Here is a 13,640-nt window from a genome sequence, read left to right as displayed (position 1 = left end):
CGCCTCTCCTCCCCCTTTGTTCAGGGGCATGTTAATTTTATGCACGCTTTGTTACATCAGGTTGCTTACCACATGAACTATTTATGTACAATTTATATAGTTTACTAGCTGTAGTACCCGACATTGCCCGGGATAGTGACTGTCTCTCTGTCTCTCTCCCACTCTCCCTCTCTCCAAGCCTTTGTCTGTCTCCCTCTCTGTCTGTCTCTCTATCTCTCTGCCTGTCTCTGTCTCTCGGTCTCTCTCTGTCTCTGTCTGTCTTGGTCTGTCTGTATCTCTCTTTGTCTGTTTCGGTCTGTCTGTCTCTGTCTCTCTACTGTATGTGTCTCTGTCTGTCTCTCTATCTCTGTCTGTCTCTCTTTTTGTCTGTCTCTATCTGTCTGTCTCTCTGTCTGTCTCTCCGTCTGTCCTTCTCTGTCTGTCTCTTTCCCTGTCTGTCTCTTTCCCTGTCTACCTCTTTCTCTATGTCTCTTTGTCTGTCGGTCTCTTTGTCTGTCTCTTTTTCTGTTTGTCTCTTTTCCTGTCTGTCTCTTTTCCTGTCTGTTTTTTTCCAGTCAGTCTGTCTCTGTATGTCTGTCTTTTTCCCTGTCTGCATCTTCCCTGTTTGTCAGTCTGTCTCTCTCTATGTGTCTCTGTCTATCTCTATCTATCTGTCTCTGTCTGACTCTTTCCCTGTCTGACTCTTTCCCTTTCTGACTCTTTCCCTGTCTGTCTTTTTCCCTATCTGACTCTTTCATTGTCTGTCTCTTTACCTGTCTGTCTTTCTTTGTCTCTTTCCCTGTCTCTCTGTCTGCCTCTTTCCCTGTCTGTCTCTTTCCCTGTCTGTCTCTTTCCCTGTCTGTCTCTTTCCCTGTCTGTCTCTTTCCCTGTCTGTCTCTTTCCCTGTCTGTCTCTTTCCCTGTCTGTCTCTTTCCCTGTCTATCTCTTTCCCTGTCTGTCTCTTTCTCTGTCTTTCTGTCTCTTTTCCTGTATGCCTCTGTCTGTCTGTCTCTTTCCCTGTCTGTCTGCCTCTTTCTCTGTCTGCTTCTTTTCCTGTCTGTCTCCGTCTCTCTCCCTGTCTGCCTCTGTCTGTCTGTCTCTCTGTCTGTCTGTGCCTATATCTGTCTGTGCCTGTGTGTGTCTGTCTCCTTATCTCTATCCGTCTCTCCACCGACAAATTACCTCACACAGAAGCTTCTTATACTATGAATGTCTTTTGTTCCTATAGCAACCAATCACAGCTCCTATTAATGACCTGTAGCTCCCAGCTCCTTTGACTTTAATGGAAGCAGGTTTTGGCGAATAACTGTAAAGCGCAGGGTTAAATGTTCCCCTCAAAACATAGTGTATGACATTCACTGAGTCAAATGAGGTGTCTGTGCAAAATGTTTTGATTGTAAATGTGACAGTGCGGATTCCTTTAGAGGACACACATACACACACACACTCAGCTTTATATGTTAGATGTGGTAAAAGTGTTGTGAAAGCATTACACCTCAAGCGGTTTATTATATTACAATAATGTACATTGATGACATGCTTATTTCATGCACTGCTACTATAATAGATTGTTTTTGTGCATTTGTTGATATGTATGAATAGTTTTCCGGCTTACCAATAGAACATAATAAAATCTAGTCTTATGTTTTTGCTTACATTCTTGTCTATTAGGCTTATTGATCTTCCATGTATCTTCTTTCTTTTCTATGTAGGAATGAGCAGAAACCTTCACCGAGATGGAAGATTTATGCATGGGATAAGCATTTTAAATTTCCCACCAGGATGATAGTGACAGCGGTTCTCTGTTTGATCTGTTTGTATAATGTATGTCACACACCAAATCAGCCTAAAGCCCCCCATATACTTTAGATGGCTGTTGGCTGAACGATGGTTTGGCCAAAATTTGGCCGACGGACGTTTTGGACATATCTCCCATACATGAGAGCGCATGGTCGGCCAAGTGCTCAAGTGTTTTCTAAAGAGAAAGAAACATGTCTAACAGTGTTGGCTTGTCTCAGGAAGAACACAAGGATTGGCAGCCTGAAATCAGATATGACAGGTCCTTAAAGGAGTTATCCACTACTCAGGCAACCCCTTTTCAATTACCGAAGAAAAAAATGTATCACCTCACCAGCAAATGGAACAGCATATCAATTCATCAAGGAATTTCCATTATAATAAATTCAGGTGCCCGACTCTTTATGGCTGGTGTCCATGAGTTTCATAAAATGAGTCCATAGAAAAATAAAAATTCAATGGAAGCCCATGGAATGAGTACAGGGCAGGAAATTTAACGTGTTTTTGACTTGCCTGCCCAAAACAAGTCAGTTGCCTGCCCTGTACTCATTCCATGGGCTTCCATTGCATTTTTCTATGAACTCATTTTAATGATTAGAAATAAATTGAGATTTTAATTACGCTGGTGCTGGATCAAACTTTTTATACCCATTCCAATTAGACTATCCCCACAAGCAGTAGAAACACCTTATACTCACCTCAGGTGCTGACACCAATCCAGCAATGTCACCTTCAGGTTTCTGGTGACGTTGTAATGTTACTGCTGTCTCAGTATATCAGCAACATCTGTAGGAGGTGAGAAGGAAGTGCTCCATTAGCGGACGATTATTGGCTTCAGGGCTTAAATGACATAACGTCATGCGAGCACCAGGAGATCCATTGCTGACTTTGTTAGAATGGCGCTGAGGGTGAATATAAAGTGTTTTCATTCTACGTGGAAGAATATTGTAATTGAGAAGGGGTTGTCCAAGTACAGGAAAACCTATGTAACGCTCTCCTGACTATGACTTGTTCAGGGCTCCCATGCACATTAGACTCTTGGCTGAATCTTTTGTTAGTTCAGCCACCATTATTTTATTGTATATGGGAGGTTTAAGATGGCACCTTGTAGTCTAACTATTTGCAGTTGGTCCATGTGTTGCTATAGTTAATGTTTGTTTCAGTTTTTCCTTGTAGATTTATTTGTTTCACCAAAAGCTGTGAAAAGCCTGGATAATTGGATACTAGGAAAAGTTAACCTGTCCTTTTCCAACCAAACCATAGTCATGTTACTACTGTTAAAAGGTTAGCGATCAAATAATATTACATGTCACTCAGTGCAGTAAATGCTACATTAGCAGTCAGACTGTTCTTTCGTTTTTCTTTTTACAGATTGCTGGTTTTATTCGACCTTCCCTTCTGCTTTTACAAATGTAATCTACATCTTGCATGTGCTCTCAAGCTACAGGTTGGTGCCACTGATCCCTTATATTCCCCACCAATCATGCTAGTTTATAGAAAAACAAATAATCAAATGACTTATATAGCTGTGGTGATATGTGCAGTTGGTGCTGCCCTAAAAATTAAAGGGGTTGTCCACTACTTTGACATTGATAGCTTTCTCCTAGGATAGCTCATCAATGTCTGATCAGCTGGGATCCGAAACGCCGCACCCCCGCCGATTAGCTGTTCTCAGTCCCGGCAGCGTCAGCAGGAGGCCGGAAATGCTCAGTTCTGGTGCTGCTCTGTCTTCTGATAGTGGCCATAGCCAGGTACTGCACATCCACCTCCCATTCTAATCTATTAGAAGACGGAGCAGCGCCGGAACTGAGCATTTCCGGCCGCCTGCTACCGCTGCCGGGACTGGACTGTGAACAGGTGATCGGCGGGGGTGCGGCGTGTCGGACCCAGTCCAATCAGAAATTGATGAGCTATCCTAAGGATAAACCATCAATGTCAAAGTAGTGAACAACCCTTTTAAAGTAAAAGATTGTTTTACAATTTTTATAAAATATTTCCAAAGTGACAAATTGTATATATGATACTGTAAAGAGTTATTGTGTGGTGCAATTGGTGCAGATTCCAGTACTACAGCAATTTTTTTTAGCATTTACTAAACTAATTCTTTGTTTTAGAAAAGAATTGAAGAAACTTTACAAAGGTGCCTCAGAGATTCCCAAAACTGGCCGCCCTGCTGTTGTCCTGGTAATGCTTTGTAATTGTCAGTAATCTGATTTATTACACCCATGGCCTTCTGTAGAATATTGCTGCGCTGAGCCTTGATGTTTTCCAACTTGTTCACCAGACTTGCGCAACAAAACCAAAGTCGAGATAAAGGTTTTAGACAACTGTTTCATTGAAAGAATGTTTCTGGAATAGTATTATTTCAGTGTTTGCACAAGCACACCTGGCTAGAGCGTATTTATTCTGGCTGCACAATAGCAATTCATCCTAATTTGTGATAGGCAGCCCAACAGAGACAGAAAGATAGGGGCACTGCTGACAAGGACTATGACTATTTTGCTTCTTCAGTACCGTACATATGTTTTTATTTTCAAGTCCTCAACGTCATTCAAGACAATTGTCTTGTCACAAATATGCAAAAGTCAAAATAGGCCTGATTAAGGCCAAATAAAAAATGACTTATACTATAGGACAAAAAAAACGCACTTAAAATGTTACATTTTATTAAAAGGAACCTGTCAACAGATTTTTAATGTATAAACCAAAACTGGCACCTTCAGCAGCTCCTGTGCTGCATTCTATAAAGGTTCATATTATCCCCTGACTCCCCCTGTACACCCCAGAAATACTCTTATAAAATCTCCCTTGCTGTATGTTAACCTGGACGGTCCTGTCCGATGGGCGTGCTTGCTGCAGCATCTGTTCCTCCTGTTTGCGCTGATCGCCACCCTCTTGTTATTATTTACATGGATGACGCCTCCTGTGTCATCCATGTAAATATTTTTTCCCATTAAACAATAGGTTACTTTTTCCCATTATTAATGGTATAATGAATATACTCAATTTATGTTTTGGGTTCAGATGATACATTTTTTAAAAACAGGCAGGGAAATGTTTTACCTCACAGAAAAATCAGCTATGATCCCTGTTCTGCTATCTGTATTCTCTCTTTTGTGTCCTCCCCTGCCCAGGAGCTGTGGTATGATAAGACCATGTCCCTGTACGGTCAGACACAGCCATTACACAGTACACAGCAAGGACACATATATATGATTATCTCAGCACAGGAACACTTTTTTAAACACCTCAAAATGTGGAAATTATTATTATTCGAAGATCTATTGATTAAAATCAACTTTAAAAAGAGCTTTGTATGTGGGAAAAGCCTTTTAAGTGTTGGACTAGTGTACCCTGGGTGGGGTCAAGTAAGAGGGAGAGTTACGGTTCATTAGAGAGGAGGCAGAGAAGAGGTAGTGAGCGAGCCTGTCCTTGGAAGCCCTAGTTAGAGCTGCCATGCTACAGTGAAGAGAGCCTAATTATTCTTCTACAGTGCAGAGACTGTTTTGATCATACGGTAGCGCTGATTGGATGCAATTTGTAAGTTGTACATAATAGCACTATGATTTCCAAATTTCAATTTTTCACTGTAGCTTTCCTGTTAATAGTTGGTATAAGGGTAGGTTCACTGGACCATTTTCTCAACATCTGAGACGTATAGTCAGATTAGTCTGATCACACTTTGATCAGAGTTTTCCCAGAGTTTAATCAGAGTGGCATGAGTTTTTCTCAGACATAATGTTCTGTCCGTCCATGAAAATGAGACCAGTGGCGTAACTACCGCGGTCGCAGCGGTCGCGATCGCGACCGGGCCCGGGCGGTTTGGGGCCCGCGGGGACCCGGCAGATCAGCAGCCAGCTCCTCTCAGTGAGAGAGAAGCTGCGCTGATCTATCACAGTGCACGCGCCCACTATATGACCCGCTGCCGCCCCCGACACCGGGCCCTCCTGCCCGATGTCAGCGGCGGCACCGGGGCCCCCCTCCCCCGTCACCGCGCACAGTAATAATGAAGCAAAGAGCGGCCGGCGCCGCTCTGCATCATCATTCTCCCCCTGTGCCTGTGCGGTGACGTCACTCCTGTGCGACTGCTGTGCTGAGTGCACAGAGCGCAGGGAGGGAGGACGCCGACCACAGCACCGGGAGGACGAGCAGCAGTGGAAGGAGGAGAGCAGGGAGTACAGCATCAGTGGAACAAGGAGACGTCAGGACAGAGCAGCAGTGGAAGGAGGAGAGCGGTGAGTACTTGTTTTTTTTTTTATATATATATGAGTACACGGTGGTCAGAGGCCTGGAGTGGGGAGGCTGCATTATACTGTACATGGAGGCCTGGGGTGGGAAGGCTGGATGATACTGTACATGGAGGCCTGGGGTGGGGAGGCTGCATCTGTACATGGAGGCCTGGGGTGGGGAGGCTGCCTGATACTGTACATGGAGGCCTGGGGTGGGGAGGCTGCATCTGTACATGGAGGCCTGGGGTGGGGAGGCTGCCTGATACTGTACAAGGAGGCCTGGGGTGGGGAGGCTGCATGATACTGTACATGGAGGCCTGGGGTGGGGAGGCTGCATCTGTACATGGAGGCCTGGGGTGGGGAGGCTGCCTGATACTGTACAAGGAGGCCTGGGGTGGGGAGGCTGCATGATACTGTACATGGAGGCCTGGGGTGGGGAGGCTGCCTGATACTGTACATGGAGGCCTGGGGTGGGGAGGCTGCATCTGTACATGGAGGCCTGGGGTGGGGAGGCTGCCTGATACTGTACAAGGAGGCCTGGGGTGGGGAGGCTGCATGATACTGTACATGGAGGCCTGGGGTGGGGAGGCTGCATCTGTACATGGAGGCCTGGGGTGGGGAGGCTGCCTGATACTGTACAAGGAGGCCTGGGGTGGGGAGGCTGCATGATACTGTAAATGGAGGCCTGGGGTGGGGAGGCTGCCTGATACTGTACATGGAGGCCTGGGGTGGGGAGGCTGCATGATACTGTACATGGAGGCCTGGGGTGGGGAGGCTGCATGATACTGTACATGGAGGCCTGGGGTGGGGAGGCTGCATCTGTACATGGAGGCCTGGGGTGGGGAGGCTGCCTGATACTGTACAAGGAGGCCTGGGGTGGGGAGGCTGCATGATACTGTACATGGAGGCCTGGGGTGGGGAGGCTGCATCTGTACATGGAGGCCTGGGGTGGGGAGGCTGCCTGATACTGTACAAGGAGGCCTGGGGTGGGGAGGCTGCATGATACTGTACATGGAGGCCTGGGGTGGGGAGGCTGCCTGATACTGTACATGGAGGCCTGGGGTGGGGAGGCTGCATGATACTGTACATGGAGGCATGGGGTGGGGAGGCTGCATGATACTGTACATGGAGGCCTGGGGTGGGGAGGCTGTCTGATACTGTACAAGGAGGCCTGGGGTGGGGAGGCTGTCTGATACTGTACATGGAGGCCTGGGGTGGGGAGGCTGCATGATACTGTACATGGAGGCCTGGGGTGGGGAGGCTGCATGATACTGTACATGGAGGCCTGGGGTGGGGAGGCTGCATGATACTGTACATGGAGGCCTGGGGTGGGGAGGCTGCATGATACTGTGCATGGAGGCCTGGGGAGGCTGCATTATACTGTACATGGAGGCCTGGGGAGACTCCATTATACTGTACATGGAGGCCTGGGGAGGCTGGCAGCATTATTATACATGGAGGCCTGGGGAGGCTGGCTGCTATATTATACATGGAGGCCTGGGAGGCTGGCTGCTATATTATACATGGAGGCCTGGAGAGGTTGGCTGCATTATTATATATGGAGGCCTGGTGAGGCTGCATAATAAACATGAAGGACACCTTATACATTGAATATAGAGGTGTAATATACATAGAGGTCTATGAGGCTGCATTATACTGGAGGTCTATAGGGCTGCATTAAAATGGAGGTCGGGGGGGGCTGTATAATACAAAATGAAGGGACACCTTATACATGGAATATAGGGGTGAATTATACATGGAGGAGTATGGGGCTGCATAATACCATCTGAAGTTTTATGGGGTTGTGTTATAATACATATAGGACTATGGGGGCTGCATTATAATATATGGAGGACTATGGAGGCTACCTTATACATGGACTATGGAAGTGCATTATAAAATATGGAGGACTATGTGGTGCAGTATAATATATGGAGAACTATGGGGTGAATTTTAATACATGGAGAACTATGGGAAATGCATTATAATTGAAGGGCTACTTTATACATGGAGGATTATGGGGGTGCATTATAATATATGGAGGGCTATGTATCTGCATTCTAATATATGAAGGGTTATGTGAGACCCTTTATACAATTATTTGGAAGGCTATGTGGGGGCTGTTATAGTATTTTGAGAACTTTATACAGGGGGGACAAAGATACAAGTATGGGATGGAAATGTTTTGTGCTGAGGGAAAAAGGCTCTTTCCCTCAGCAGCCAACTTTCCCATGCTCTGCTATACATCTCTCAGCACCCAGCTTTCCCATGTTCTGATATACATCTCTCAGCACCCAGCTTTCTCATGCTCTGATATGGGAAAGCTGGGTGCTGAGGACAAGATAAATATCAGAACATAGGAAAGCTGGGTGCTGATAGAGGGATTTCAGGGTGCTGTGGGTGAGAGCCAAGTGTCAGCGTCATTATCCTGTACCCCGAGTGTCAGTGTCATTATCCCTTACCCCATACCTCCCAACCGTCCCGGATACAGCGGGACTTTCACGCTTTACGTTGTTTGTCCCGTTGCCACGATCGGGACGGCCGGCTCCCGGGCTCCGCCCACCCACTCTCTCTCCGCCTACCTGCTTTTCCCTCCTACCATCCCAGTAGACGTGGCATAACAGAGAGGAGCGCTGCCTGTGCTGCTGCTGGTACAGTAAAATCTCCCCAGCGCTGATTTCCCTCCCTCCCCCCCCCTCACCCCCGGCCGGAGCCTCTCTGTGCGGTCGGCCGGCCGCCTTTCTGTGCGGTCGGCCGGCCGCCTTTCTGTGCGGGCGTCGGCCGGCCGCCTTTCTGTGCGGGCGCCCCCCGGCCGCCTGTCTGTGCGGGCGCCCCCCGGCCACCTGTCTGTGCGGGCGCCCCCCGGCCGCCTGTCTGTGCGGGCGCCCCCCTGCCGCCTGTCTGTGCGGGTGCCCCCCTGCCGCCTGTCTGTGCGGGCGCCCCCCTGCCGCCTGTCTGTGAAGGCGACCGGCCACCTCACTGTGTGGGCGACCGGCCGCCTCACTGTGGCTCCCTGCGTGTCCATGCTGGAGGCCCGCCGGCTGCCTGCGTGTCCATGCTGAATGGGTGTGGATGGGGAGGGGATATGGGCGTGACTGTGAAATGGGTGTGGTTAGGGGGCGTGGCCTAAAAATTTGCCACGGCGCTACGCGCGCCGCAAACTTTGTCCTTCTTTTCCTTCTTTAAAAGTTGGGAGGTATGCCTTACCCCAAGTGTCTGTGTATGTGGAGGGGGGGCCCAGGTCTAAACTTTGCACCGGGGCCCATACAACTCTAGTTACGCCACTGAATGAGACCCTCCGAGTATGGTCCGATTTTTATCATGAACCCCTAGACTTGAATGTGCAAGTGCTATCCGATTCTCAGAAGAAAATAGTGCATGCTGCGATTTCTTACACATGCCGAAACGGTCATTTACAAAAAAAAAACAACAAACTGTTAATCTTCACTGCCCCATTGACTAACATTGGCTGAAGTGCGATCCATTTTTTTTACGGTTGGCAATCAGAATGAAGATACAGTTGTATGCATGAGCCCCAATAGTGAAAATCAAAGCTAAAAGTGCTTTAGAATTTAACCTAGCTTTCTCCTCCAAGCTACCTCTTCCATAACGATAATCTGGTTTTACTAGCATTGGTATAGTAGTGATATGAGAGATGACTGAATTGATTTCATGCAAATCAGTTTTGTTTTGAATTTTAGTAAATTCACTGGACCCGGTGAAATTGAACAATTTGCTATTCAATTCGCACAGACCCCCCCCCCCCCCCCAAATGCATACATTAATTTTACACAAAGCGGAAGCTTGCACGAGCCAGAGAAGACTCACATGACCTCATGCATGGTTGTGTGGGCTTCCCCATAAAGTCTTGTGGTTATTTCATGGTATATCACGGCTAATTAGGAGGCACTATCATAACCTGTATGACAGCAGTGAAAAACATCTACCATCTGTTACACATGTCTGTACATGACAAGGTCTCTTTGACATTACTAAAGCTGGTGTCACACTAAACGACAGCGACAACGACGTCGCTGTTACGTCACCATTTTCGGTGACGTAACAGCGACCTTGTAAGTCGCTGTTATGATCGCTGCTTAGCTGTCAAACACAGCAGAAGCAGCGATCATAAGGTCGCTGTGCTACATGTTCAGAGAGCAGGGAGCCGCGCTTAGCGCTGGCTCCTTGCTCTCCTGCAGCACACATCGGGTTAATTAACCCGATGTGTGCTGCAGCTATATGTCACAGTTCAGAGAGCAGGGAGCCGCGCTTAGCGCTGGCTCCTTGCTCTCCTGCAGCACACATCGGGTTAATTACCCGATGCGTACTGCAGCCACATGTCACAGTGCAGGAGCCGGCACTGGCAGCAAGAGCGGAGGCTGGTAACCAGCGTAAACATCGGGTAACCAGGGAAAGGTCTTCCCTTGGTTACCCGATGTTTACGCTGGTTACAGCTTACCGCAGCTGCCAGACGCCGGCTCCTGCTCACTGATCGCTTCATTTCGTCGCTCTCTCGCTGTCACACACAGCTTTGTGTGTGTCACAGCGGGAGAGTGACGACCAAAAAATGAAGCTGGACATTCAGCAACGACCGGCGACCTCACAGCAGGGGCCAGGTCGTTGCTGGATGTCACACACAGCGACAGCGACGGGACGTCGCTGCAACGTCACAGAAAATGGTGACGTAGCAGCGACGTCGTTGTCGTCGTCGTTATGTGTGACACCAGCTTTAGGCTACGTTTTGGTAAATAGCTTGAATAGTGTTCAGTACAGTCCTAGTTGACCACAAAGTATTATTCACACATTTTCAGGGCATCTGAAGACTCTGCTGTACTTACGATATGTGACAACTAGATTAACTGAATATCAAGACTTTTTGAAAAAAAAATTGACAAAGTAGCCAAATTTGACATTCAAAACATTTGCTCATCTATGTCACCCTTTTTAATGCACTATGTAGCATGTACTGTTGTTGACACGGAAGTGCTTGGATATATCAAGCTTTGTATATTGCATATAAATACATAAGAACTTGTATCTTCAAATTATTTACTGTGCTCATATTTCAGGCCGCTAGTATCCGATATGCTGGAAATCAGATCGCATATTTGCTGTGGGGTAGGTGAAAAATTATTCTCATTGTCAGTTATAGAAAGTATAAGTTATTAAGCAATATTCTACTTAAAGCCCTATGTACAGCTTTGCAGTGTTTCATGTCTCTATTGGGTGTTTCTGTAGGTTACTTTCTACTGCACATCATGTTCTTCTTAATAAGTCTGATTATAACATTTTGGATTGTAATCCCAATCAAAGAAGGAAAAGGAATGATGATTCTTCAGATCGTCGGCTATACAGTGTAAGTATATTGTAGAAATGTTACAATGATTCTTGTTGTGTTATTGCTTCCGGTACCCTGAGGTGTGGCATAGTCTGACCTGCAGCTAAACCCATCTACTGTAGTCCAATAAGGAGACTGTATCCTGAAGTCTATGCAGCTTATTGAAAGTTAAGTAAATGTATTTGGTAAAACAAGAAACAGTAAAATAACAAGGAATCACCACATGTATAAAGGTAAGACAGAAATACATATCACAAATGGCTAAACAGTGTATAAACAACATGAGTTACACCAGCTTGTTATCGAGTCCTATAAATGCTGCTGAATAATGCGGAGTGACAGTCTTAGGTATCTGATTGCTATAAACAGGTACCACATAATGCTTCTTAACAACAATTCGGTTATAAAGGGGTATAAAATGGTGGATGTCCACTGTCCCCAGTCCATAAGGAAAATGGGCCTTCTTCCCGCAATGCACCACTACAGAGAGAGGAGATGGGAAGAGCAGAGGGTCAAACTAGTGCCAATAAGCAAATTCAACCACTAGATGGAGCTTCTTTAATGGAAACAACAAAGCCAGTAATGAAAACATCAAACTTAAAGGGGTTGTCCGGTCTGAAGTGATAAGTCTGCAGTCACGCTATGTGATTGTAGACTTATGAATCCTCCCAGGGCACACATTGGGTGTTTTGGGGATTTTCAGGTTTTTAAGTCAGGAACAGCAGTCAACTGACCAAAATTGTTCCATATGCATGTTTCTGGTTTCTGGATACCATGCCTGATGAAGAGACCTGAGTAGTCTCGAAAGCTTGCAATTATTACCATCTTTTCAGTTAGCCATTAAAAGGTATCAACCACTGAGGACTCTCTGTTCTTTTAAACAATTTTTTTTATCTCTACTGGCTAACACGGTACAAAGATATATTTTACTTGTTTCTGGTAAGAATCCGACTAGTGAGTGCGGCCTCACTCAATACATATGTGTGACGCCCTGGACTAGTCAGGTTGTCCCAGGTAGTCCCATGCACACACCCCCCCCTCCCTAAAAAGGTGACAGCAGCCAAACTTAAAAACTTTGTCACCACCCTCCAGGTTTGATGTCCACACCAGGGGGCGGAGCCAGGTGATTGGCTCCACCCACCGAGGAGTTCACAGGCCTGGAGGCGGGAAAAAGACACAAGTTCAGTGTGTAGTAGTCTAGTCTTGTCAGTGAAGGAGAGAGGTCGAGTTCAAGGACAGACCTGTGACCAGGCATGCCAATAGTCTACTCAGGTAGATGGGTTGGAGCCCAGTCACCTCTGGCAAGAAGGCAGATGGTGGGGGCTGCCTGCAGGAGCTGGGATTACAGCTGGTGGAACCGTAGAGACCCGGGTCGGGCGGTGGCCCGCCGGTACCGAACCGGGGAACCGATTGGAAACTGGAGCACCAGGAGGGGTACTCAGACCCAGTACAAAGCCCCGAACCGACAGGGCCGAGTCATATCAACTGATTGAGGACTGGACTTAAGGACCTTTCCCACACAAGACCCGTTAGAAGACAACAGCCCAACCATACCAGGTAAAGCCACCGCCAAGGCATAGAGACCCAAGGGGCCAGCGTCTGTGGGCAAACAGGGCTCTTCCAACACCCAGCAAGCCGGGGAGCGGACTACCGTTGCTTAGGCATAGGAGTCAAACATTCACACAGAGGTGTAGGAGAAAGGCGGAAACCACCAACCTGATAAGGGAGAAGCTGCAGCCGGCTGTGGGCCTCGTTCATCATCCCATTTGGTTTACCAGAGACTCCAGTGTATTGTGTCATAGTGAGTACACCAGTGCCTTCGGGCCGCGTACCGCGCCGCACCGCACCAGCATCCAGCACGCACCTGTCCCCACGCCTCAGCCCCTCCCTCGGGCCTCCGGGACCATCACTCCCCTACCTACGGAGGGGTCAACACCAAGCTGCGCAACACCGTCCCCGGGAGGCCTAGTTAACGGCAGCGGGGGTGTCCATCCATTCACTACAACCCGTGGGTGGCGTCATGAACTTACATCCCTTCCAAACCACTGCGGCCCCAGCCGTGGAACTCCCCACCGAAGTCCCTGCGTGTAGCGCCAACCCCCTTGCAGAGCAACGTGACCCCCGGGTCCATGAGGAGCTCGAGCCACCCACCATACGAGCATGGATCCGAGCGGCTCGGCAGTCGCAGCCGAGCCCGCGGGGCGGTACATATGTATTGAGCAAGGCCATGCCCACTGGATGGACACACAGACTAGTCGGATGCGCCCACTCCATACAATTGTATTGAGAAATGCCAT

At 47.8% G+C, this 13,640-nt stretch overlaps 1 protein-coding gene across 1 annotated transcript in view; it reads left to right on the top strand.

Annotated features, from left to right (window-relative positions):
- LOC142302488 (stimulated by retinoic acid gene 6 protein-like) overlaps positions 1 to 13,640 on the top strand; it is an 85,583-nt gene that overhangs the window by 28,866 nt on the left and 43,077 nt on the right. Inside the window, exons 8-13 of the mRNA XM_075343561.1 lie at positions 1,692 to 1,803; positions 2,940 to 3,060; positions 3,148 to 3,223; positions 3,891 to 3,960; positions 11,075 to 11,123; positions 11,244 to 11,361. Coding sequence (XP_075199676.1) covers positions 1,692 to 1,803; positions 2,940 to 3,060; positions 3,148 to 3,223; positions 3,891 to 3,960; positions 11,075 to 11,123; positions 11,244 to 11,361 — 546 coding nt within the window. The remainder of the gene's footprint in view (positions 1 to 1,691; positions 1,804 to 2,939; positions 3,061 to 3,147; positions 3,224 to 3,890; positions 3,961 to 11,074; positions 11,124 to 11,243; positions 11,362 to 13,640) is intronic.

This window comes from Anomaloglossus baeobatrachus, chromosome 4, assembly GCF_048569485.1.
Source record: "Anomaloglossus baeobatrachus isolate aAnoBae1 chromosome 4, aAnoBae1.hap1, whole genome shotgun sequence".
In the NCBI taxonomy this organism is placed as follows: Eukaryota; Metazoa; Chordata; class Amphibia; order Anura; family Aromobatidae; genus Anomaloglossus; species Anomaloglossus baeobatrachus.
Note: the sequence above shows the minus strand (reverse complement) of the source record. Positions and strands in the feature narration are given on the sequence as shown.